This window comes from Micromys minutus (assembly GCF_963924665.1).
Source record: "Micromys minutus genome assembly, chromosome: 31".
NCBI lineage: Eukaryota > Metazoa > Chordata > Mammalia > Rodentia > Muridae > Micromys > Micromys minutus.
This window is the reverse complement of record NC_137966.1, coordinates 25,908,732-25,936,192: the sequence shown is the minus strand read 5'-3', so window position 1 is coordinate 25,936,192 and position 27,461 is coordinate 25,908,732. Positions and strand designations below refer to the sequence as shown.

General features: G+C 44.8%; 1 protein-coding gene across 3 annotated transcripts in view; it reads right to left on the bottom strand.

The window, feature by feature from the left end:
- Positions 1-27,461, bottom strand: part of MRTFB (myocardin related transcription factor B) — a 137,876-nt gene that overhangs the window by 26,113 nt on the left and 84,302 nt on the right. For all 3 annotated transcript variants that reach the window (XR_013975649.1, XM_080942507.1, XM_080942508.1), the window contains exons 4-8: positions 14,902-14,967; positions 13,223-13,278; positions 11,647-11,722; positions 8,944-9,105; positions 7,549-7,727 (exon numbers count right to left, since the gene is read on the bottom strand). Coding sequence is in view for 2 of the 3 variants with exons in the window: in XM_080942507.1 (XP_080798633.1) it covers positions 7,549-7,727; positions 8,944-9,105; positions 11,647-11,722; positions 13,223-13,278; positions 14,902-14,967 (539 nt within the window). In the remaining variant the exon portion in view is untranslated. The remainder of the gene's footprint in view (positions 1-7,548; positions 7,728-8,943; positions 9,106-11,646; positions 11,723-13,222; positions 13,279-14,901; positions 14,968-27,461) is intronic.

Here is a 27,461-nt window from a genome sequence, read left to right as displayed (position 1 = left end):
TATTCAAAGGAAATGTCAGAAAAATATTAAATACTGTATATTTTGAAAACAAGTTAAAAAAAAAAAGACTTTAAAACTTGAAACTAACTTTTCTCTTACTAGAAGTTTGCTACAGCAAAGTCCTGCCACGGTGGAGATGAAGGCTGCACTGAACCAGCTCCTCAGCCCCTCATACAGGCAGTGTCTGGCTGCCTCCCCTGCACCCTGCTGTCTGCGCACAAAGGCCCAGGCATTGCTCTTTAAGCTCTTCCTTTCTTATGTGTTAATTCAGGATGCAGAAGAAATTGTGCCGAAGATAGCAACATGCGCATGAACTGTGACTGTCTGACTATTATCTGTAGATTTCAATTCCCACAGTGAGTGATCAATACAAACCCAGACATGTCTTGTATGTTGAATGCAGCATGTGCAATTCTCATTTGGTGAAGTGTGTCAAGTACAACCCTTTGCTTGTTTCTATGGTATATACTTACAAACTTAAGCTCTTGAGTTTGTTTTGAGAGAGGGAAATGTTTACTGTCCTATATTTGGAATCTTTACATGACTTTGTTTCACCTTGCATGACATACACTTCACTTTTAGACTCAGTAGCAGAACATTAGACACAAAGACACCAGCACACGCTCTGGTGGTTCCTCTATCCATGTACCCAAGAGCAGTGTGAGTACACGTATCGGTGCTGCTGTAAAAAGTGTGTGTGTTGAAATACAAACAGAAAGTGAGGCTGGAGACAGGTCGGTGCTAAGAGCCCAAACAGTTCTTGCAGAGGATCCGAGCTTGGTTCTCAGCACGACTGGGTGGCTTATAACCACCTGTAATTAGCTTCAGAGAGGCAGACCCCCCTTCAGATACACACACTTAACCAGCAAGACTAAGCACATTTAGAGGCACCCTCGATCTCTCCTCTACCCTTCCATGAGTTCCATTCTTGTCCCATAGCAACTACTGTTCTATCTGCTGCCTATGAATTCAACAGCTTGATATAGTTTGTCCCGCCATGGCTGGTTTGTTCCTTTAGAATGATGTTCAAGTTGGTGTAGAACCTCTTCCTTTCTGAGGGCAGCTTTTGTCTTTGCATTCAGACATTGTGTACACTAGGGTTCCTTTTCTGTTCGCCATGGGAAGCTCTTCTCAGGAACAGGAATGAATGTTTGGTACAATGTTATAGAGAAGGTATATGTTCTAATTCTTCTTTTCAACTCTTTGGCTGTTTTTTAAAGTGTCTTACTACCAGGCCCTGGCTTTGAATTTAGAGCAATCCTGTGCCAGCTTGCAAAGCACTGGATTCTAGGTCTACCACAACATCCCACTTCCTGATTTCAACTCCGAAACAGAACTGCTGGGTTATTGGTTAAGATCTATGTTAAACATTATTTTCTTAGTTTCTCTGTGTAAGACTGTGGGCATGCAGTAAGTGGAGGTTGGAGGTAACTTTCGGGCGTCAGTTCATTCATTCTACTATGCAGGTTACAGGGACTGAACTTACGTCATCAGACTTGGCAGCAAATACCTTTACTTACTTGAGCCATCTCTCTGGCCCAGTAAAATTATATGTGTGTGTATGTGTATATTTAAAGATGTATTTATTTTATGTATGTGAGTACACTATTGCTGTCTTCAGACACACCAGAAGAGGGCATTGAACCCCATTACAGATGGTTATGAGATACTATGGTTGCTGGAAATTGAACTCAGGACCTCTGGAAGAGCAGCCTTAACCACTTAGCCATTTCTGTAGCCCATAACATTATATTTTTAAGACAACATTTTTTATAGTTACTATGTAATTATACAATAATGCACAAGAATCCTAATTTCTCTACACACTTGCCAGAACTTGATGTTTTCTGGATATGTGATAAGTATTTTGTGGCTTTATGTTTCCTTAATGATTACTTTCTGCTATGTGTGTTGTTTATGTAACAGCTATGATACACCAAAGGCCTTCAGATCTTACTGACCCTTGCATTCTACCTTAGCATTTCCATCGCTGGGACAAAACGCCATGACAAAGCAGCTTCAGGAGGAGCTGTGTGGCTCACACTCCCATACTGCTCCTCACTGAAAGAAGTCGGAACAGGAATGGCAAGAGCTGACGCAGAGGCCATGGAAGGTGCTGTCTCTGGGCTTGCTCAGCCTGCTTTCTTAGAGAACCGGCCCAGGATGGCCTCACCCACAGAGCCTTCTCCATCAGCCATTAATTAAGAAGACACTCTACAGGCTTGCTTCTTCAGTTGGTCTTATGGAGGGGTTTTCTTAATCGAGGGTCCCTCCTCTCAGATGACTTTAGCCTGTGCCAAGTTGACAGAACTTCTTTGGAGAAGTCACTCAAGTCTGGCACCTGTTTTTGAATAGTGTTTTCTTGTATGTGTCCTTCATGTGTATCAGAGATGATTCTTCCTCAAATTCTTTCTTTCATTCTGTGGGTTGGCTTTGTTCATTTATTATTATTTTACTTCTTGTGGGTTGGCTTTTTATTTTGCTGGTAAGATTCTTTGTTCAACCCTTTTTAATTTTGATGAGACCTAATTATCTTTACTCTTGTTGCCTGGGTCTTGTGTTCAAGGAAACTGGGCAAATATAAAGTCAAGATGACTCCCTGTGCTGTCCCAGTCTCTAGGCTCCTCTTTCAGTGGGCTCTGACAGACTCCACTTGGCTGTGTGCTTGTTCTTATGTTAGCACCATATTATTTGATTTCTATGGCTTCATAATAAGTTTTAAAACCAGTGCATTATAATGTATAACATGAAATTGTATGAAATTGTCAAAGAAGAATTTAATTAATTAATAACAAGTTAAAAAGTATAGAAAGGGTGAGGATATAATACACACACACACACACACACACACACACACACACACTGATGAGACCTAATTATCTTTACTCTTGTCTTGTGTTCAAGATATATATATATATATATACATATGTGTGTGTGTGTGTGTGTAAAAATATTGTATTCTTTTAAGTTCATGATGGTTTGGGTTGTCAGGGCCTTTTACCAGGTTATTTCAGTAGAAATCATTGCTGGGATTTGCTAGGGATTGTGCCAAATCTGTGAATTGGTTAAGGTCATGTTGATGTCCTAACAAAAGCCTTCCATGAGCACAGGGTGTCTTTCTGTGCTTGGCTAACATTTCCATAGCGATAACCTGGTTCCCTCTCTCTTTTTGCATACTTTCTCAATGCACTGTCTTTGGTTACTAAGGCAATTATGCACAACACTGAGAGCCTTTCTTAACATCAGCTCCAGTCACATACAGAGATGGTACTTTCTGGCATCCCCATGTCTGCCAGGCAGACCTGAAAGCACCAATCCTCCTGGCTTCTTCTTGACTGTGGGGATACGGAGGAACACAGCTCTCTTCTATGCTAGTAAGGGTGCACGCTGTTGTAAACCATGTAGTCATTACTACAGCTTTATAATTTTGAAGTCTGTGTGAAAACGGAGTTATAAATCAAGGCTGCAATCGTTTTTTATTTGTTCATATATTATTGAATTAATTAGCTTGCTGACAAATTGCCTGAAATAATCAACCTAGTTTAGGGAAAAGTTTATTTAGCTAATGGTTCCCCAGGTTTCCTAGGTCCTGTTACTTTGGCACAAGTCCATGCTGGTGGATGTGTATGGAGGAGACAGCTTGTTACCTGTGGTAGCTTGGAAGCAGGGGAGAAAGTAGAGGACGCAATATGACTTGGAAAAACTGCTCACCAGAGTAGCGGGCCAACAAAGGTCTTTCTTGAAGTACTAGGTTTTGGAAATTCACAGAAGTCCTACCAGACTTATAGTTGACCACCATGGTGTTTTAAAATAATAAATGATTAATCAAAGGGCTTAAGAAATTCCTAAGAGTCTGCAGATGAAAGAGACAGGAAACCTCCTGTAACCACATGCGGAAACTGATCTTCTACAGCTTCCCACTGTCCATGAGTTGCCTAAGCATAGAACAAATTGTGCTCCATTTGCAATATGTGATTTTTGGGGATAAACGAAGTTCTAAAGCTGAGAAAAGTACCTGGTTGGTTTGTGTTAGTCTGTGGTAAGGTAGCAGAGTACAGACGTGGGAGGAGAGAGGTTGGGAGCGCTCTGTGTCCTCATAGCCCGTTCCTTAGGTTATGAGCTGCTGAAAGACTAATCCACCGATGAACTCAGTGCCTCAGGACCACTCACCTCTCAAGTCCACCAGCTGGCGGCCTGTGGGGACCACAGTGGAACCAGTGTGTTGTGTGTTTGTTTGCCTTCTATATTCTGTGGGTCTATGATAAAATAAGGGAATATTTCACTGTGTATGAGTAATTACATTAAGGCAGGTAAACCGTAATAGATTTTACACATGGATCAAGCACTGTCACTTGGATGTGAATGCCCTCCATAGGCTCCAAATACTTAGTCACAAGTTAGGGGTTGTGGTTTAGATGGTAATGGAACTGTTGAGGGGCACAGAATTACTGCAGAAGTGCGTTACTAGGGGTGGGCACTAGAGTTTTATAGCTTGGTTTACTTCCTAGTCACTGTTTTCCATACCACAGGTACAATGTGAAGAGCCACGCCTGTCCTGCCATGACAGACTTTATCCTCACAGGCTACAGGTCAAACAAGGACTTTCTTAAAGTTGCTTCTTGTCAGGTACTTGCTCCCAACCATGAGAAACGTAAGAAAAGAAATTAAGAAATCTGGACAAATATAAAAATATAAAATTTTATAAAAATTTTTATGAAAATCCGTGACTTGACTGATACAAGGCTTGCCTCTGCGCTTAATTTAAAAAATGAAAACAGAACAGTGTCACTTATAGTCCTACTTAAGGTTTCCTATTCTCAGGGACCAGGTACCTTGGCTGCCAGGGTCATGTGGTGCACGAACAGAAGTGTAAACATCATCAGACTCCTTACTTACACATACACACTTAACACCTGGCGCTTATGACAGATACACACGGGCTAGAAACTGCCCAAGAGGCAACACTGCAGGGGGCCGTCCTTCCCTGCCCATAGGGCTGTTTCATTCCCGAGAACAGGACTTTTGCCACTGGCCTAGCTGCTGGGGACAGGGAGTGGGACTATCCTGGTGGAGTAGATGTGCACAGTGCACACTGAGATCCGGACCTTAGTTCAGGAGTAAGCTGAGGCTTAGTGTGCACTCTTGGCAACATGCAATCGTTATGTATTTTTTGAGAAACACTACCATTCATATTTTTCCTCAAAGGCGTCTGGTTAAAATCTTTTACATAAACTTAGATAGGAACCAAGTTTCATGAGCAAAATAAAAGCCCGGCAGTGACAGAGAGGACAGAGTCTCTCTAGTCTGCAGAGCGCCCGTGGCAATACACTTCTTGTTGCTGTGACCAAACACCTACCAAGAATTCCAAGGGAGGAAGGGTTTTTCTGGCTCCCAGCTTTGCCATACAGTTCATCATGGCAGCAGAAGAGACAAAGGCTGACCCTGCCTCCCTGCCTCCTTTCTCTCGATTTGTTCAGTGGGATCCACCCCATGGAGCAGGGCCATCCTGGGATTCTCTTCTCAAGCCTCTCCGGGAAACACCCTCAGCAGACAAACTCTTGCTTGTATCTCCTACCTGATCCCAAATCTCATCAAGTTGGTAATAAGGATCAACCATCACAGCCCCAAAAAACAAATTTCAGAGAGTGGAGGTGATACTAGTTACTAAAGCTATAGCCACACGGATAGCTGTCTCACAACTTGACCCACTCGGACAGAAGCAGAAAAGTAACCCAAATGACTAAGTAAAACATTTTTCTAAAGTTTATTTACTTACATTCTTGACATTCTTTTAGGCCTATTTTTAATGCCTAAGCCAGGGTAAAGCTAGTGAGAAGGCAGTGGGGCGGGCCTCCTTCTCCCCCTGCCCCACCTTAGTGTTTGCTGCTCCTCAACCCTCTTCCCTCAGGCCGTGCACCAGCAAAGGGGCCACAGACACCGCTGTTTGTGAGCCTGGACAGAAGATCTGGCTTCACCACATACACCTTGTCTGATGGGACAACTTAAATACAGAAACACAGACGGCTACAGATTTTCCACCTGGCCCTTTGGACGGTTTAGGTAAGTCAGCCTTTATTGAAAACCTTTGAGAAATGGGTGCATGCTTGTGTTAGCACAAGTCCCTCCACAGATAGGTGCACTAAGCTGTCTGCCCTCCATATAGACAGTAAATTGTCTCCCACCCCCACAAAGTTGCCAGCCCCCAACTCTATGTGGTCTACCCTTCATACCCAAGAGTTCGTTCTTCTCACTGAAGACAACACAGACGCAGAACGTGCATTCTGTACTGCAGTGATGTGTGTAATAAATAATGCTCCAAGACAAACTCCTAACAAGCATATGTTCACAAGACAAGGACAGAAGAAAATGCATTTTTAGTCCTGAGGTCTTCACAGCCTGTCAACTCAGGCTGTCCTTACACCAAGGCCTACTTCTATATCTGGCAATTTAGCAAAAAAAAAAAAAAAAAAAAGGAACCAGCAAGCATGAGTGAAGACAATGGCATCTTACTGTAAAAACAATGTGAAGACCAGGAGCCAACTGCAGTGTCTGATGGCATGGGCTGCTTACCTGGATAATGGAGCAGTGTCTGATGGCATGGGCTGCTTAACTGGATAATGGAGCAGTGTCTGATGGCATGGGCTGCTTAACTGGATAATGGAGCAGTGTCTGATGGCATGGGCTGCTTAACTGGATAATGGAGCAGTTCAACTCTGCTGCAACATGGTCTTTGTTTTCAACATGGTTTCTCTGCATGGCCCAACCACAGCATGGCTGGAACCATGACACACACTGTCTGATCCCACTTTTAAGAGCTACCTAAGGAGTCAAACTCATAGACAGGTGGTAGGACAGGCTCCTGGCAGCTGGGCTGACAGGAGTGGAGGTGTCAAAGGCTGTGGCATTTTAGTTGCTAGGTGAAGAGGCCATGGAGATCTGTTTCAAGATCATGCACATATATTTGACCCTTAAAAATGGCTCAGATGATAGAAAACAGGTTCATTACATTATATCATGTCTGCCAATGTTCTAGGAAGATGTGGTGGCCTGAATAAAAATGGCCCCATAGGCTCATGGATTTGAATGGTTGAGTACCAGAGAGTGGCACTGTTGGACGGTGTGGCCTGTTGGAGGAGGTGTGGCACTGAGGGTGGGCTTTGAGGTCTTAGATGCTCCAGTCACGGCAAGTGTGACAGTCTTCTCCTGCTGCCTGCAAATCAGGGTGCAGAACCTCAGCTCCTCCTCCAGCACCGCGCATGCCATCATGTTCCTGTTATACATGTTCTCCTTTCCTAGAGCTGCTGCAATCATGGTGTCTCTGAGACAGACGATTAGAATAGTGTGTGTGTGTGCGTGTGTGTGCGTGTGTGTGTGTGTGTGCGTGTGTGTGTGTGTGTGTGTGTGTGTGTATCAGCACTATTAAGTGAGAACTAGTTGTAAAGTTTCACTGTGCTTAGCTCACAAATAGGAAGTGTCAGTACTTTCAGATTTTCCTTCTGGTGAAAATATTGCCTTGGCATAGTCTGTAAGGATGTAAGGAGGTCTTACCTGGGCAGGGGTGCTTGTGGTCACAGGAGGTGGCGAGGCACTGACTTTTGGCTCACTGGGGGATGCAGCTGAGCCCTGAGACTCCTGGCTCGCTGGCTGATCTGGAGACAAAGCATCACTGCTATCTTCATCAAATGAGAACTCACCGTGAGTGTGAGGATAGTCCTCCTTCACCACGCCTGCAGAGAGAACCACAGGTAACTCAGGGGGCTATGAAACCCCAACGTGGACCAAGAAGGGAAAGTTTAAGGAAGGAGTTTAAAGCTGGCCTCTCCCAGGGGACGTCGTACTGCTGTATGAAATGGAGGCTCTTCCCTATGGGAGTCACATTGCTGTCCTGTACTCTTTGGGGTTTGATGCTCTTCAAGTCAGATCAAACCTTTGGATCCACTACCTGCTGTAGGAAGAAGAGACTGAAGTGCTTTGTTGTTGCTTTTGTTTTATGTGGTGCTGGGGATGGGCCCAGGGCTCTCTCTGTACATGGTTTTTGAAACTGGAGAATATCACAGTGGGGGTGGGGTACAGGATGAAGGGCACACAGTCTCCTCTTCAAAATATAAGCAGCATGGCAAATATGGGAAGAAAAGAGCCAGAGATGCACAGACTTATTCTTTTAACCCCGACCTGGAACTCAGATGGTAAAGTGCAGAAAGCAGAGGAGAAAGTGGGAGTGTTGCAGAGCCTCTGTAAATCAGTTTTCATTCCAAAGAACAGCATACCTAACTACACTCATACCTCAATGCTGGGGACTCTGTTCCAAGATGTTTGGGATCAGAGTTGACTCGATTTAGGAATTTTGTGATTACAAACTTCCTACGGTTTAAACTCACACTATCTTAGCAGGAGGTCCTCAGGGGTACAAGAGCCATACTAACTAGTTCCTCAGTATAAAAATGAGGTCCTGCTACAACTATGACAGAAGAAAACAGTGACATGGGCAAGCCTCAGAGCTGGGGAGTGCTGCGCACACACAGGCCTGCTCAACTACCCAGAACACGATGGGCCGCGGCAGCCAAGTGTTCAGAGTGGGTGAAACAGACGGACGGCACTTCCCTTCAGAGTGCAGGGAAACCACGGACCACTCTCCTTGCCTGTGGAGCTAATTATCTAATAGACATAATGAAGTCTACCAATCTGAAAGAGTAGAAATGACATCACAGTACAGTAATTTACCGTAGAAATGTGATAATGACATGAGCTGTCGTCCCTCTGACATACAACGGGAGGCCACACTGACTACAGCAGAGGCCATTTCCCAATCCATAGCAAAGAATCACAACAAGAACCACCAGATGAACACCAGTGTCTAGCTGGCTCAGAAAACAACATCCTCGACCGATCTGTTCTATCTGAATCTCCTGTGCTTTCCCAGAAGATAGAAACTGGTACTCTTGCCTATAATGGCTTCTTTGACACTCGAATCCACAGGAAGGATGTTCTTCTCCACCAGTTCCATGGGCCCGGGCCTTTGAGCAATCTTCTCATTCAGGTCATCTGCCAACCGAGCTCTCTTCAGCTTCATCTGTGTGGCTTGAAGAGAAGGCTCTGCAAACGTTTCTACAAGAGGAAGCATAGCTTTAACCACGGTACCTAGCAGGCCAAGTAATTCACTAAAATACCTGAACAGGGCTAGACTCTGGAAGGATAGAGCTGAGAGTGCTCGGTAGACATGGTGTCTCAGAGTGGGCCAGCTACCTGTCTATGCAACACTCAAGTGCCAAGACTGAATCACCATCAACTGAAATGGGCAATGGGCACAGCCACCATGCACCTGCAGTAGGAGGTCAGACTGGTTAGAATACTTGTTACCAGGGAGACACAGCAGGAAGGCCAATGTGGCCCAGGGCTCTAAAAGTATGTAATTCTCAGTTGGCTTCACTGGAAAGGCAGTTCCTAGAAGGGAGGAAGCACAAAATCTTAGGATAGAAATTTAGGATAGAAATTTATTTTCTTCAGTGGGAAGAGCTATGATTCATATTCTTGGATTGATCCATGTGTGTCTAAGGGTCAGTTATCATGCTTAAAAATTTGAGCTTAACTTGGACCAAAACCCCTCCTTTTACACAGAGATTATAATGCACAGAACTATCATCGCATACGCCTGAAATGGTGGGGTTGCTGCCACAGACACAAGCCCCACAGCTCTAACTCCTCTGCTTCATCCTGTCAGGTCTGGAGCTTGTGGTAGGTCATCACATATCCTCCCAAGCTCATGCTGTTTTAACAGTAAGTGGGGAACTAACACCCCAAATTCCGAGTTGATTCTGAGCTCTTATGCGATGAAGCACATAGAACTGTATGGGAAGACTATATACAGGAGGAGGATCAGCCACTCACACTGATGTTTCTGATGCTTCTGTGAAGCGCACAGTAGGAGAGCCTGCTGTAAGTGAAACCTTCCACAGTAGGCAGCAGAGCCCAGAAGGTCTGTGTGCTTCTGTCTGTCTCACTTCCCCCAGAATTCCATGAAGACAAGGCTCAATTTTTGCTGTTGAACTTCTGAATATAATTTAGACTCTAACCTGCCAAATTCCCAATTCAATTGAATTAGGTTAATGTTAAAATATGGCTGTAGTTTTAAGGTAATCCAAAAGTTAATGATGATATATTCTTTTTCATTCTTCATATCTCAACTCAAGAATACATGCTTCAATATATACTCATAATAAAACATAGGTGTATGTCTGATTCCCTGCATGTGTGCATGTGCCCCACGTGAGGGCCTGGTGTCCAGGGACCCTAGAAGAGGGCACTGGATCCCTTGGAGCTGGAGTTACAGAAGGTCGTCAGCTGTTTGACCTCAGTATTGCAACTGAACAGTGTTCTCTGTGAGAGCAGTACAACGTGCTTTTAGTTGCTGAGCTACCACTCCAGCCCTTTGGCCTTTTTTTCTTTTATTTTCATAAATGAGGATTTTAAGTAGATATATTCTTTTATTTTAATTCTACTAATGACATCTTTTAGTGTCAGAATTGCCTTCTGACTCTATAGACAGTGTTTTGCACACGTGCACTTGGCTGTTCCTTGCTGTGTGACTGGAGGACATGAAGTCAATGATCCCTGAGAGCTGCACTGCGCTCCCCTGATACTGCTCTGATAAGCTTTTCAGCTCAGAGGACTTCTGAGAACACAATCATAGTGGAGAGAGGACCTAGGACACGCAGGAGCACACACTCTTTAGGCTTGTAGAGGCCGGTACGGTACTCAGTACTCCTTTGGAGCACATTCCGCTGCAGCCTGTGCCCTTCTAGTCACAGCTGCCTGCCTGTTCCACCTGCCTCTGCACACGCTATGAGAAGGCAGGTTTTGTCTTGCTCGTTATTAGGCCCCTGGTTCCTAGCATCTAACCAGTGGATGCACAGCACAGCTCTCTAACCTCATCTACTGCTCTTGAAGAAGTGCATCGTTGGCTGTGTCTGAGCTCTCAGGCTACCATCCTGCATGTGAGAATCATTTGATTTTGTCATTAGACTCAGAGAGAATGGACTCTGCCTTACAACTGTCTCTACATGTCTGAGGTTTCCACACTCTTCTTAAAGCTTCACACGTGAGACTGACCAAGGATCAAGCTTTTTTTTTTTTTTTTTTTTTGACTTTTGTTTAGTAAATTACAAAAGCAGAATAATAGAAGTAGAAGGCTGGAAATTTCTGACAGAGAAGCTGGCTATCAAGATGGCTGACCCAGAGAGAAAAACAGTCATGTGAGCCACATATGCTGCAGGAATGGAATGAAGTTGTCTTGCCTCCAGGGTCTAAAACTAGATCACCCAGAGGTGATTAGGGACAGTCACAGACCATGTCACGACTACTGTATTTAAGAGGAATAGCAAAGTGTGGGCACCACCTTTGCTAGATATTAGCGAGATTCAAGCTAGACAGAGAAGATGACAGACAAGTCCTATGCACCAGAAATGTCCTAAGGACAGTACAGGTGGACTTGGGAGGCCAAATGCTCCCCAGGTATTCTACACAGAGTCTTCTTGGTGCTATTCAATTTGAGGATGTCAGCCTGTGGGGTGAAGTATTATTAAAATGGGAATAAAAAAGAATGATTTTTTTTCTTTTTCTCATTTTTCTTCAGCAGACACACCCCCTTACCTTCTAAAATGTGCATCCTGACCAGCTCAGAGCGGTCCGGGCGGCTCCGGATCTTGTGCTTCAAAAAATTTTCAGTCTTAAAAAGAGAAGTATTGTTAACAATTCATTGTAGTTTTATATTTTCTTTAAAAAAATAAATTATATACCCTGTTGTATCTTCGAGAGAATGACCAGAATTTAGTACTGAGAACTATCATCTAATATGGTTTATTGTGCAGCCTTCCAAAACCACCCAGGGGATTGCAGTGCATTATTAGAGAGTTTCAGTGTGAAACTGAGAAAAGCTCAAATTTTAAGAAAAACTTTAAACATAAGATTTAACCCATTTATATAAAGCTAATACTTTGAAAAGTAGAAATTCATTTAAATATTAAAATTCTTAAAAAGTATTTCATTTGTGTTCATATTCTCAGGCACCTTCTCCTGTATTAAATTCTCAAGCAACAGGTCTCGCTTGTTACTGCATTCTTGGGACAGTCTTAAGGAATTTTAATAACATTTGTATTTTGTATTTCCATAATGCATAGCAGGACTTGTTTTCCCCAGTCAAAGAGAAAGCATGGTTGTGCACAATGGACTGAGAACCCATGTGGTGTGTGCACAGAGGGCCACTTTCAAGAGCACATGAGTGTGCCAAGCTTACTTAGCTGTGTTCTCAGTCCTTGGGCAAAAGCACCGTGGCACAGACCCACGGGGAAATTGGCCAAGGACCTTCAGAAGCACATGGCTTCCCTGTCCCTCTGCGGGGATAATACACAGCAGAGGCTCTTGCTTCGTTTGTCTGTTCATGCCCTAGACTGCTTTCTTATAAACCAGGACCACCAGCCCAGGAATGACCCCATCCACAATGGGCTGGGCTCTGCTAAACCAGTCACTGGGCAAGAGAATGCCCTGGAGCCCTGCAATGTGGTGGGCTGTTTTCTCAACTGATCCCTCTTCCCAGATGATTCCAGCTTTTGTCAGGCTGATGAAAAGCTAGTCAGTGCAGCCCTGAAAACACATGAACAAAACTTGTTACCATTTTGTTTTTTATTTATGTGTGTGTGGGGGGAGGGGAGTAATGCATGTATATATGTGAGTGTGTGCATATAGAGAACAGAGGCTGATGACAGGTTTCGTTCTTTTCAACTTCTTGTGTGTGTGTGTGTGTGTGTGTGTGTGAGAGAGAGAGAGAGAGAGAGAGAGAGAGAGAGAGAGAGTATGTGTGTGTGTGAGATAGGGTTTCTTTCTGAAACTGGTTATACTGGCTAGCTAGTAAGCACCAGGGAATTGGTTATTCCAGCCCCCTCAGTGTACTGGCAGGTCCAGACTTAATTTTATATGGGTCCTGGGGATTAAATTCGGCCCCTATGGCAAACACTTTACTGACTGAGTCATCTCTTCTGGCAGAGTTCACGATTTTAAAGGAACAGAACTCAAGTGTCACACAGTTTCTGAAGGCGCTAAGAAACCACACAGAACACACGCTATCTAGATCAAGCATCTTGGAGACATCAGGTAAGTTCTGCAGTGACCTGCTCAGGAGCTCTAGTGTCTGGATGTGGCAGAAAAGTTAGGTTAAAGAGAAGTCACTCACTCTGGCTCGCTCCAGGCTTTTGATCTGCTCATGGAATGCTGCTGGACTCTTCAAAGCTGTGAGGAAGACAACAAACTGATTCCCAGCACAAACACGAGCTGCCGTTGTAGCTCGCTAACCACTCTGCTGACGTTTATTGACCAGGTCCTGTATGAGACACCTACAAATCTGAACTCAACGGTACCCCATGGACTTACATCCTTTACACATTTCAAACAGAGCTGACCAATAATGATTGTAAGCACCAGGCCAGACCATTCTGTGGCCCAGGGACTGTCACACGTCTTTGTTTTGTGCCCATATGTGCTTCTAGACAAAGTCCACGTGACTTTGGACCTTGAACATGGTGACACACGGCACTCACGTCTCACAGATCTGAGGTGCCATTTATTCAGAGCTCAGAAGTGGCTGTAGTGACGCACAGTTGAGAGCCTTGTTGGCCTCCCCAGTACCCTGAAAGGTAGGTATGAACCCCAGTGTAGATGTTCAGAGTGCCATATGGCTAAATGTTGGTCAGCAAGTGGGATTTACATCTCGCACTCCAAATTTAAAGGGTCATGTTCTTTGTAGCACGGCACAGCACAGCACACAAAAGATGACCCTAGTAAGTCCTCAGCATCCTCCTTTAGACTCTCAGCATGAGGGGAAGTGGTGTTTACATTCTGGTCTGTCATCTTTGACAACTCCTGATTTGTGTATACCCAGCATTGCCCTGGAATGGCAGGCACATTAGAACTTAGGTCAGTACATGGGAGACGGGACCCACAGCCAGTCAGGGCTGATCTAGCAGTAATGCCTTAAGCTCCAGTATCTGATGTTGCCTGACTAACTGCCTGGGGAGGAGTGTGGCAGTGGAAGCACCTGGCAAATTCCCCAAGTGTTTTGGGCTACCACAGCTGGATTCAAGATATTTATAAGAGATACTAAGTAGTCTACAAAAGTTTCACTAAGGGGGAAAAAATCTGAGGAAAAAAATTATCCTCATTAACTGATAAATGGTTTCTGGGATAGCAATGAGTTATAGGACTGGAAATTGTTTGCTTTTATAATTTCTAGTGTTTTAAAAACACTAAATAATGGATAAATAATAACAGATAATCCAGATGTATAATCCTATACGACACAAAACAACCATTCTCCCCTCTAAGACTTCCAAAGCTCGTGGTTAAAGGTAAGAACAAAAGTTTAGATAAATATTTCAAAACCAACTCTTATGAATCTCTTGAAGGAAACACTGACTGTAGACGGCACTCTGTTAGTGGCAACAGACACACATGTAATTAGGTAGACCATAGCCTACTGTCCAGGAGATGACCATGTGTAAGGAGAACGAGGTCATGAGTTAATCGTATCACAGCACTCTCACAGGTCTACTCTCAGATGTACCAACAGAGTTATCAATTCAACAATTGATAACTCAGACAGACATTACAATTCACCGTAAGAACTGCACAGTGTCTTAAGAGACTTTCTTCATTAGTGTAAAATTCAAGCCTACTTTATAAGCTGCATTTGTTTTTAAAATGTTTTCTAAGGGTTCTCCTGGGCAGGCCACGCTGACCTGTGGCTTTCCTGCCAAGCCTGCAAAGACCTTGAGAACTGAAGGAAGCAGGGTAAGCTTTCCTCAGGAATGCCCATCTTGTCCCAGCACACCCAAGACAACAGCAGCTTGGTCTTACGTGGCATGATGCCCTGGTCCACTAGTTGCTCTCTTGTCCTCCTTTGTTGCAGCCTCAGCTGGAGCACTGTAGAAATGAAAGAGTTGGAGTTTGTTAATTGCCACAGAACCCAGTCAACGGCCACAGTACCAGAAGGGACACTGCTGGTCATTATTAAACACCCACTTCACTGTCCAGTGAGAAGGAAACCAGCTATGCAGCTGAGTGCAGTGGCCATGTCTATAACCTCAGTTCTCAAGGGTCACCCTGGCTGCATGGTGAGTTCCAGGACATTCTGACCCTAACCCTACAGGTTAGACCTTATCTTAAGGAGGAAGAAGGTATTACTTGGCGCTAAGTTGTCAAAAACAATTGTGATTCTGATTGTTGGTTAATTCTGAATTTACTCAGCAATATTTTTGTTTAGTCTTTGTATAAACACACACCAAATTTCACCCTACAAGTTCTGAGAAACCTGCAACCAAATGGCATCACTGTTTAATACATAGAAAATTGTGAGAATTGGTAGAAACAAGGACTAATCTAGCTTGTGAAATAAAACCAAACTTCCTGCACCCCCTGATTTTTCAAGGAGATTCTTTTCCTCTAGATTCTCTAGATATTCGATTAAAAAAAAAAAAGCCTATCTAAAAAAGGACATATCAAGTAAAACTGAAAACCTTTTCCTAGTTATTTTAAGTCGTTTTGCTATTATTTTCAAATCATGGTTAGGATGAGTCAGGGTCTGTAGCAGAAGTCAGTGGCATGCTAAAATCACCTGTTTGTTCTTCTCAAGGGCAGGGAGAAAAGGCAGCTCAGCGGCATGGAGGTGGAATAAAAGGCTTGGGATACAGCACACTGGTGCCTCCCATTTCCCAGGGACCACAGTCCTGACAGCTGGAGGCCCAGTTAACACTTCAGAGCAGAGCCCTTTCCTTATGCTGCAGAGCCTGGAACTGTCTGGTGGCTCTGGCGAACACCTTATCACGGTTAGATATGAGGACTGAACACAGCTGGGGTTTTTGTTTTTGGACCACAGAGTTTCACTGATACTGAATTTAGAATTGAAACAGTTGATATAAAAATCTTACAGAGTGCAAATGCCAAGTAAAAACAGCTAAACAGTAAGCACACACACTCTTGACACTAGCATTCTCCTCCTCCTCCTCCTCTTTCTCCTTCTTTTTAAAAAAACTGCAGAAGCTAATGCTGGGTAGTACTTAAGGTTGTCACAGCAAGGAGAATCCCCAGGAGAGCAATGAGGGGACAAAAACCAGGGTGTTACTCCAATTCAAAGGGTCAATGTTGGGGAGAAACTCCAGCAGCACTCTTTCGATGCTCCCCAGGGATCCTCAAAGAAAGGTTTGAGAAACACCAACCCCCCCAAAACAAACAAACAAACAAACAACACTGGGAGGCAGAGGCAGGTAGGGTCTGAGGTCAAGCCGTCCAGGTCTACAGAATGAGTTCCAGGACAGCCAGGGTTCCACAGAGAAACACTGTCTCAAACAAACAAACAAACAAACAAACAAACAAACACCCCCCCCCAACCAACCAAAACCCCCAAACAACAACAGAAACCCCAAATCCACAATATGATATGCTGGGTGAGCCATGTTTGGAACACAGAACATTTTCTGCACAATGATGTCTGTGGATGATGAGCACATCATCAGTTACTCTGTCTGCAAGCCAACACCATGACAACAGCTTGTGCGTCTTAGAGGTCATTTTGGGTGGACACTGGCTGCTTCAAGAGCCCACAAGTGCAGGAATGCAGCCCTGGGTCCTTCAAGATTGAAACCCAGTCATGTTGATGTGTGTGATGCACCTGCTGTGAGGTTACACATGGATGACTGTTGCTCCTGGGTTCCTCACACCAACACTCCTGATTGCAACTGTAGAGGCTTTCCCAGATTTCCTCATTCTCTCATCTGAGGAAATCAACTGGGGGTCCAACAACTCCAATCAAATCTGACCCCATACACACAAGAGTGTACTTCCTAGAGTTCTTACTTGTAAATACTACTAAGTAGCCCAGGCTATTCAACACTCAATCCACCTCATACTTGAACACTTGCTCGACTGACCCACAACATGCAGGAGGGCCTTTTATGTGACTGCTGCTTTGAAATGAAAGCCACAACTGGGAAAAAGACCAGTGAAAGGGGTGCACTGGGCTGGGGTAGGGAGTCCTTCTCTGACCTTCTCTGTGCTTTCCTGAAACTAAAGGAATCCAGAGACATGTAGAGCCCTTAGCTACCTGCCATGTAGCGTACCCCACATGTTCTCATCACTGGTAACACCGAGCATCCTGTGCATAAGGACTAAGATCATGGCTCACATAAAATGCTTGCTCAGCCCCCACCCCATCACCTAGGAAAGCAGTTTTGGAGTGGGGTGCCAGGAACCGGAAGCAGAGAGCAGATAGACATGTCTCATATCACACAGCAGAAGCACCAACCTTCAACTGTTAAAACAAAAACTACACAGAAGTCACATGCATTTTTCATCCAGTTTCCTATATGGATAAAATAAGCAACCTCCTCCACAACCTAGGTCATTCTGACGGGAGGGAAGAGAATGATTTAACTGATTCTTTGTATAATTTCCCCCAAAGCAAGAGCCCATATAGAGCTCCTCTCAGGCATCTGCCTGAGCTGTGGCATGGGACTGCTAGAAAAGCATCAGGAGTTGGTAACAGGACAGCCGTTTTGAAGCAAAGACGTTAGAAAGGACAAGACTGGAGAAGAGGCAGACTTGGAAATATGTGCTATATTATGTCTGTTGGTTGCTAGTTCTTTCATCTTCTGTCTGTACCAGAATGTGGACAGTATGAGACACACAGTGTCATACTCAGTAGACATGCGAATTTTGAAATACAAATATGGTATTTGCTCATATTAACACAACTAAAGAGGAACAACTTGATAAAGGCTATTCTTAGAACTTGTTATAAAGTACTATTTGTACAGACTAATAATTTTAGAAAACAGCAAATTTCCTTTTAGTACTCCACTCCGCAACACAGAGTAAATGACATGGGCAGCCGCAGCACACTGGGAGGCAGAGGCAGGGCAGGATGTGTTCACCGTGCTTCTCAGGGACTGTGGGATTGTGGAAGGGACCAAGGACTGTGCCGACGATGGTGTGACCTTCTGACTGCAGAGGTTTTTGTCAGGATCACCTTCCACCCTCCAGAGTCTCCACATTAACCAAGGCTGCTCCATCCAAATGGAGGAAGAAGTCCCAGAGCACCCTGTGCCCCTAGCTGCTCTCCTCGACTGTGTCACAGTCAGACATACAGCCCTCTGATGGGTGGGTGGCACAGTATCTCAGAGGCCTGTTTTCCTGGAAAGGGCTTCATGTCCAGACAGTGTTCCTGACAGCTGTATCCTGTCCGTCTCTGAGACGCTGAACTGACTAATGGGCTCAGAACATCACAGCCTGCAGGCTATTAGAAAGCTGACGGACACTGAGTACCTTCCATGCCCATCTCGCAAATGGCTGAAGACAAAAGAATACACGGGAAGTGGAATTCTGGTGGGAAAGCGGCTCACACGCACACTAACTGTATGCTTACATCTTTCACAAAGCAGAAAGCATAGCTAAGAAAGTAAAATCAAATTCACATTTGAATAGTTGCAGAGGTTGCCTTTATTTCTGGAAACAAGGAACTAAAGCAATTCATCACACTGTCTCCTGAAAAATCCTTAAAGGCAAAACAGGGCTTAAACCTGCTTTTTCCTAAAAGAAATGGGAAGTGCTGACGCGCAGAAGTCCACTGTATACAAGGAGCACCTTGTCCTCCGTGAAAGACTCAATCTCAGTTGCGAATCCCAATACTGTGCACGTCCACATGTACAACACAAAGGCCGCGCAGAGACCCCGTCAATGGTGGCACATGAGCGTAGCCATCTGCTCATGCATGATTCACATTTCTCTAAACAGTCTGAGCGATATGAGTCGTATTAAACAAGAAAATATGAAAAAGAAAGAGACCCAAAGGGGAAAAGAATGGCTGCACACAGGAATGGCTGCACACACACAGGAATGGCTGCACACACACAGGAATGGCTGCACACACACAGGAATGGCTGCACACACACAGGAATGGCTGCACACACACAGGAATGGCTGCATACAGGAATGGCTTCACACACACAGGAATGGCTGCACACACACACAGGAATGGCTGCACACAGGAATGGCTGCACACACACAGGAATGGCTGCACACACACAGGAATGGCTGCACAGGCACAGCCTGTTCTGTGCTCTGCACTGCTGCCTTGTCACACTCTACACAGTGACCACGCCGTCTCGGCTGCTAATGGCGTCAAACAGCTCTCAGTGGCCCCTGCTCATCACCTGCTTGTTTCCAATGTCTGCAGAACAATACTCTAGTGGGGTTCTGTGCGTAAACGTTGCCCTCATCCCTAAGCAAGGGGACAGGCTGCGCCTTGGTGGTGTCTGCACCCTCCACGACTCAGGTGCCCGACTGCTCTGTGTCCATACGTCACGTTTCAAGTTGTGACAGGTGAGAGCACGGACAACTTTCCGTCCCTTCGTCATGGTGAAAGATTTACTTACTGAGTCTTTCTGGGGTGCCATGTCTCATGGTCTCTCAGGGCTAGCATTCATGATCTTTCCTATTAATTTCTACAAGGAGAAAGATTTTGAAATTTTAACTTAAAACTTGTTAAAAAACCCCAAACCCAAGTGTGTCAATACAAGTGCTTTGAACTTTCTCTATTTTCATCAACTATATTTTTTAAAAATCTTAATTGCTACTATGAAAAAGGGTAGGTCATCTAATGATTAATCTTGTGTCTGGTGAGCATGGCAAATGTTTTGATATTAAATGTCTTAGGCAGTCCATTGAGCTCCACAGAGACAGCGCCGGGGCAAGTGAGAGCCAGGCCGGCACTGGGCAACTCTGTGCCTCGTGGAGAAAAATCAATTAAACATGGGCAAAGAAGATCCTAAGAAGCCGAGAAGCAAAATGTCCTCATATGCATTCTTTGTGCAAACATGCCGGGAGGAGCACAAGAAGCACCCGGATGCTTCTGTCAGCTTCTCAGAGTTCTCCAAGAAGCTCAGAGAGGTGGAAGACCATGTCTGCTAAAGAAAAGGGGAAAACTGAAGATACGGCAAAGGCTGACAAGGCTCATTATGAAAGCAAAATGAAAGCCTACATCACCCCTCCCCCCACAAAGGGGAGACGAAAAAGAAGTTCGAGGACCCCAACGCACCCAAGAGGCCTCCTTCGGCCTTCTTCTTGTTCTGTTCTGAGTACTGCCCAAAGTCAAAGGCAAGCATCCTAGATTATCCATTGGTGATGTCACAAAGAAACCAGGGGAGACGTGGAACAACACTGCCGCGGATGACAAGCAGCCCTGTGAGAAGAAGGCCGCCAGGCTGAAGAAGGACGAGAAGGATGTTGCTGCCTACAGAGCTAAAGGAAAACCTGATGCAGCGAAAAAGGGGTGGTCAAGGCTGAAAAGAGCAAAAAAAAGAAGGAAGAGGAAGATGAGGAGGAGGATGAAGAGGATAAGGAAGAGGAGAAAGAAGAGGAAGAAGATGATGATGATGAATAAGTTGGTTCTAGCGAATTTTTTTCTGTCTATAAGGCATTTACCCCCCTGTACACAACTAACTCCTTTTAAAGAAAAAAACTGAAATGTAAGGCTGTGTAAGATTTGTCTTTAAACTGTACAGTGTCTTTTTTTTTTGTATAGTTAACACACAACCGAATGTGTCTTAGGATAGCCCTGTCCTGGTGGTATTTTCAATAGGCACTAACCTTGCCTGGCACAGTCTGGGGGTTGTAAATTGGCATGGAAATTTAAAGCAGGTTCTTGTTGGTGCACAGCATAGATTAGTTATATATGGGGACAGTAGTTTGGGTGGTTTTGGTTTTATTTTGTTTTTGTTTGCTTTTTTCATCTTCAGTTGTCTCTGATGCAGCGTATGTGAACACAACTGTTGTGCGGTTAACTGAATACCACTCTGTAATGGAAAAAAATAATTGCGGCTGTTTTGCTGACATTCTGAATGCTTCTAAGTAAATATATTTTTATTAAAAAAATAAAAGTGTCATAGTTACTTTCCCTTGCTTCCTAAATAGTTGGGAGGTAATAAAATTAAGATTAATAACAAACAGAAGATCTTACAGATAATAACTTACACAATACTTGTATTGAAAATCTCACTTTAAAAGCATATCAGTCAGAATGAACAGTTAGCACAAGCTGAGCAGGTCAAGCACAGCTCTGGCTTAGAGGGAGGAGCGCTGAGCAATGTGTACAAAACAAGGAGAAAGCACTGGGAAACAGGATGGTGTGCAGCAAACTGCAGACTCATCAAGGGTGAAGAGCCTCTGAAAACCAAAACCCAAAGCCAGGCAGTCTCAGAAAGGCTGGGCGAGTGGGGTAAGGGCAGATGGAAATGTGACGGTGGAAGAAGCTGCCGGGCAAGGAGCAGATCTTGGTTCCAGCTCTCTTCCAATCATTCCAGTTATGAGAGTAAAGTGGATGGACTGGCAAAGATGTATCATGTATTGTCTGAGTGGATAAAGTAAGGGACCGATTCTACAAAGCAAGACCCACAGAGACATCATCTCCTGGGGTTGGGTGTGGAGGGTCTCGTTGGCCCAAGTCTAATATCTGTCTGCCAAGCAGTTCAGAAGCCACATGGGACATTTACACTGAAGAGGTAGAGGGATGAGTTGCCTGCTTCCCTTCAGAACAGATGTTTAAGATGGTACTGACCATCAGTACTTTGACTTTCACTGTCACTTCATTCATGAAACTGTAAAACCACAAAGAAGCCTTCCTCAGAGATTTCCACATTTATTTGTTTCCAATTTTAAATTGTGTGTCTGTGTGAGCACCAGGCAGCCATGAGCTGAACAACGTGGGTGCGGAGCCTCAGGCCCTCTGGTGCGCACCGCAGGATGTTAGCTCGAGCAGCTGCCCAGAGTTCTTTGGGGAGATTTACTTTGTAGTCATAGGGGAAGTTGCTTCAGGGGCTTTCTTCTGAGCCCGGCCTGTGATGCCAGTACCTTGATGTATTACATTTTTATATAAAGTTTCCTACTTATCTGTTGAAACTAAAGTGAAGACACACATAATAGTGAGAAGAATGTGACATCCATTCCATTTTACCCAGACTTCCTGTCCCCTGTCACCATTGTGGGAGCCCCATAGTGTCAGAAAGTGTCCTCTGAACATCCTATTAATAGTGCATACAGAATATGCAAAGAAGCACACACGCCAGGGTTGTGTTAGTCATGTAGGTTGTGAGTTGGCTTTAAGAAGTAAAATCTAGCTAGCTCCTTTTCTTCTTAAAACCTTAATACTTGTACTGCAAGGCCTCTTGTTACTTAAAGCAGGTATAGCTAAGAGCCTTATTCAGTTTGGTAGCATCTTTGATAATGCATCTGCATCCATTCAGAATCATTGTGCCATCTAAAGATGGTACCAGTGTATACTGTCAGAAGATGAGATACTGCCTCCACCGTGTGCCATGATGTGCACCGCTACAGTTCAATAAGCTAAAGAACAAAAGCTGCCTTCATCTACTCAGCCACACCGGTGACCTCACATTAAATAATATAAACATTCAATGAGTGATGTGAGGACAAGAGTCCTAGGACAGCAGGGTTGGGCTGTGATGTGGTGAAGAAGTTCAGGGAATCTTGGGGTATCATCTCAATGTTCCAGGGCAGGAACTCTGACAAGACTAACCTTCCTTAATGCCTTAAGAGTTGTTTTGAATTTGTTAGGTGTGAGTTTTAAGCCTGAGTATTTGGTAGACCAGTTGCAGACATGTGAGTTGCTCAGGCTGAACCTTAGGAAGCTCATATTTGATATGGAAGCAGAAACATCAGATGACAATCAACCTTGTGGGTCCAGGTCTCAGAGAAAGGGGACAATGTATCATTTGAAGCCACAGCATTTGTTGAGGCAGAGACATAAACAGAAAGCAAAGGTGTTCAGGGCTCAGCTGTCAAGAACACCAACAATCAAATGTGCACTTGGGGGTCAGATTCAGAAAAGAAGAGAGCACGGATGTCCGAGGAAGGACGAAGTGGGAACCAGAGAGCTACTACTTCCCCACACAGCAGCTGCCTGGTGGGAGTTAGGCTGCAGGAGGACAAACAGCAAGAGGCAGGCAGGAGGCTGTGGGCTGGGCTCACACCCAAGGAAAGCTTTGTGAGGGGATTCTCTCTGCAGGGCCTCAGAGCTTTGATCCGACACAGCCAGGGAGTTCTGAAGTGATGGCTTCTGTTTTCTCCAGGAAGTAGCTAGAAAGGTGCAGTGTTGACAGTGAGGATGATGGCTAGCTGGGAGGTCGGTGGGAGAGGCAGGGATACAGCACAGCTGGAAAACTTGAAACATTGCCATGCGTTACTGCAGATAAGGCAGCAGCTACGGTCAGCAAGCCAGTCACTGGCCCTGAATCAGCAAAAAAAAAAAAAAAAAAAAAAAAAAAACGACCATAAGACACAAAACCCTGGGTTTTTCAAAAGTTCTGTATATGGCACCTTTGTTAAAAACAAACAAAAAAAACAGGTGCATCCTTACAATTCTATTCTTAAATGAAATACAAAGAGCTCAGATATTCAGACACAAATGTGTGCACACAGGTTCACAGCAACTATACCCAAAGCTTAAGTGTTACAGGCATCTGGAAAGCCTATACTGAATATGGAGTACTATTCAGCTACAGAAAGGAATTATGTATTGATTATGTATTGATACAGACCAAGTGTGGGTGAGGGATAAAGAGCTGGGGAGGGAGCTTAGCAGTTAGGAGCCCTTGCCTCTCTATGAAGACCCCAGGTTAGTCCCCAGCATCTATGTTCATGTAACCTGTAACTCCAGCTCCTGGGGATCTGCTACTCTCTTCTGGACTCTGCAGGTAGCTGGGTCTTTCTCTTCCTCTCCCTCTTCCTGCTTTCCTTCCCCCAGCTCTAAATTTGGATAAACCTGGAAAACATGTCATATGAAAGAAGCCACACACAAAGTATGACAAATTATTTCACTTATAAGAAATATGCAGAACAGACGATCTAGAATGGTACTTCTGGATGCCAGGAGCCATGGGAAGGACACGGGAGCAGTGCAGATAATGTGACAGTGCTCTTCGGAAGTGATGGCATTTCTTTGAGCCTATACTGTGTAACATGGTAAGTGCATAAAATACTACTCTACTGAGTTGCTTCCTTTAAAATGGTTTTAAACAGAGGATAACATCAAATACACTAAAAAACTAATTTCTCAGGATTCGAATCTCCAGCTTCCTACCCTCTCCTGGTTTACCTCCCCCACCAGCACGATTCCATTAACTACTAATGGGGTGATCTGTAACCAAAATAGTTATATTTTCTATTTCCTGCCACATAGACTTCTGTGTATTTCCTGGAAGTACACTCTTTTTTTAGTGTTCTAACATCTTCTACAATGCTTACTTAAAACCAACATTTTTTTTTCAGTTCACATGGGTAGTTAGAATATACAATTAGCTTCAGTTTCCTAAGAAAAGAGTGCAATGCCACCTTAAGAACTAGTTATCATAAAGATTTTCTATGAGTTAGTAATTATCCTGGGGCAAAATGTTTCATCTTACTGTGTGAATCTTTTTGTCATTTTATTAACTTACTGTGTGGGGCACAGTCAGAGCACTAGTGGAGATGTGCCCCATTTGTAGATCTACTACTCTAGTCAGCCTTGGTGCCTCCTTCTGAAATTGATACTGGTAGAAACGGACACACATGTAATCATGTTGCTGTGAATGTTAAAAGAGACTAAAAGGACAGGCTATGAGCAAGGATGTGAGATCCACAGATGCGTGGTAGATCCAACGTGTTCTTATTCATACTCACACTAAATGTGAGATCCACATAGCCTACAGATCCTCAGATGCTCAAGGAGTCAAAGATTACGTGGCTTTAGCTGTACTTTCAGGGTCTAGTTTGCTCATAGTAAAATAATGTTCTTCAGTAATTGTTTAAAAAGTAAGGCAAAGAGATGAAAACTAAACACAAAAAGAAAACACAGCCCCTAAACCAGAGGAAACTTCACCTACCTACCCATCTACCTACCTACCTACCTACCCACCTACCTGCCTACCTACCCACCCACCTACCTACCCACCCACCTACCTACCTACCTACCTACCCACCTACCTGCCTACCTACCTACCCACCTACCTACCTACCCACCTACCCACCTACCTACCTACCTACCTACCCACCTACCTACCCACCCACCTACCTACCCACCCACCCACCTACCTACCTACCCACCCACCCGCCTACCTACCTACCTACCCACCTACCTGCCTATCTACCCACCCACCTACCTACCCACCCACCCACCTACCTACCTACCCACCTACCTGCCTACCTACCTACCTACCCATCTACCTACCTACCCACCTACCCACCTACCTACCCACCCACCTACCTACCTACCTACCCACCTACCTGCCTACCTACCTACCTACCCACCCACCTACCTACCTACCCACCTACCTACCTGCCTACCTACCTACCTACCTACCCATCTACCTACCTACCCACCTACCCATCTACCTACCTACCTACCTACCCATCTACCTACCTACCCACCTACCTACCTACCTACCCACCCACCTACCTACCTACCCACCTACCTGCCTACCTACCTACCTACCCATCTACCTACCTACCCACCTACCTACCTACCTACCCACCCATCTACCTACCTACCCACCTACCTACCTACCCATCTACCTACCTACCCACCTACCCACCTACCTACCTACCCACCCACCTACCTACCTACCCACCTACCTGCCTACCTACCTACCTACCCATCTACCTACCTACCCACCTACCTACCCACCTACCTACCTACCCATCTACCTACCTACCCACCTACCCATCTACCTACCTACCTACCCACCCACCTACCTACCTACCCATCTACCTACCTACCCACCTACCTACCTACCTACCCATCTACCTACCTACCCACCTACCCATCTACCTACCTACCTACCCACCTACCTACCTACCTACCCATCTACCTACCTACCCATCTACCTACCTACCCACCTACCTACCTACCTACCCACCTACCTACCTACCCATCTACCTACCTACCCACCTACCTACTTACCTACCCACCTACCTACCTACCTACCCACCCACCTACCCACCCACCCACCACCCAAACCAAACCAAGCCAAGCCAAGCCAAGCCAAACAGCAGCAGAGTGCCCTGAAAGCTGTCCCGTTTGTACTGACTGAGCACACTTCCATCTCCACTTCCTGTCTGGAACAAAGGCAGCTGTACAGGGCGCCCATAGACTCAAGGCCCAACCATGAGCAAGAACAAACAACATCCACACAGAATTTTTATGACTCTTTTCTGACTAAAACAGGAGCAATAACAATAGATTAACTAAAATGCTGTGCAGATTAGTTTCCAAAGAAAGCTGCCTATGGGTGGAGCGGGAAGGAATGCCTTCCTCTTCAGTGTGGCACCCTTGCAGGCACACTGCTGCTGAGGGAGGCAGCCCACTGCAACCAAGATGAAACGGGACTCCAGGAGCTGGTTCCCTGCGCTGACCTGCAGTCCTGGGGCAGGAAGACACTGTTTTCACTGCTCAGCCCTGGAAATTTACAGGAGCATTGAGAACTCGATGTTTGGCTGCTGCTTTTGTTGTCATGGAAACAGACTGGTTAAAAATGGGGCATGTTTCTTTAAACTGCGCATACCTTCACACCGATTCCTCACCCCTTTTTGCAGAAGTTGCAAGAAATGTCTGCTCATTCCGGATTGATTTTCAGTTAGGGGTGGAAGGGCAGAGATCACACTAGCCAAAGCAGAATTCCAGAAAGACATACCCATTGTCTTATTGGTGAAAAAGCAACAGAAAAAAGCTCCCAGCAGCACCTATGGAGGCCCAGTGCTCTAACAAGCTCTGAAGTAGACACGTTCACATACTTGCCTGATGCAAGAGAGATCAGAAGGTTACAACAGGGTATGGTTTTCCCCACTCAGTTTTTGACTGGCAGAATCACGAGGCTCTTTATGTGAAGATTTCTTATCCATATGGTTCCAAGGGAACAGAATGCTTATTTTTCTTGCTTTGGGTGTAATGAAAACCCAACACTCCTGTCCTATAGTAGAAGATCAGTGGGGGGTCTCTTATGGTGGGCTCTAGTTAAACTGTCATTCCTTCTTAATCTTTCGGCAAGGACACAATGTGCACTTGTCTAAAAGATTCTATATTTTTTTTTTTAGCATAAACATCTAAGGTGGGTGCTCTGAACAAGCACCAACCAGAAACTACACAGGAAAACAGTTGTACTCACTCCCCAGAACAGCCAGTTCCAGCTGCTCCAGGCTCCCTGCCTGCCCAGGCTTTGCTCATTTGGTAGGTTCAGGAATGTGTTGGGGTGAGGCCTTCGTCTAGTAGGGTTAGTGTCCTTGTAAGAAAGACAGCACAGAGCTGGCAGAGAGGCCTCTGACTCATATAAACGTGTATATGCATACACTTATATATGTAGATTCATTTATTGATC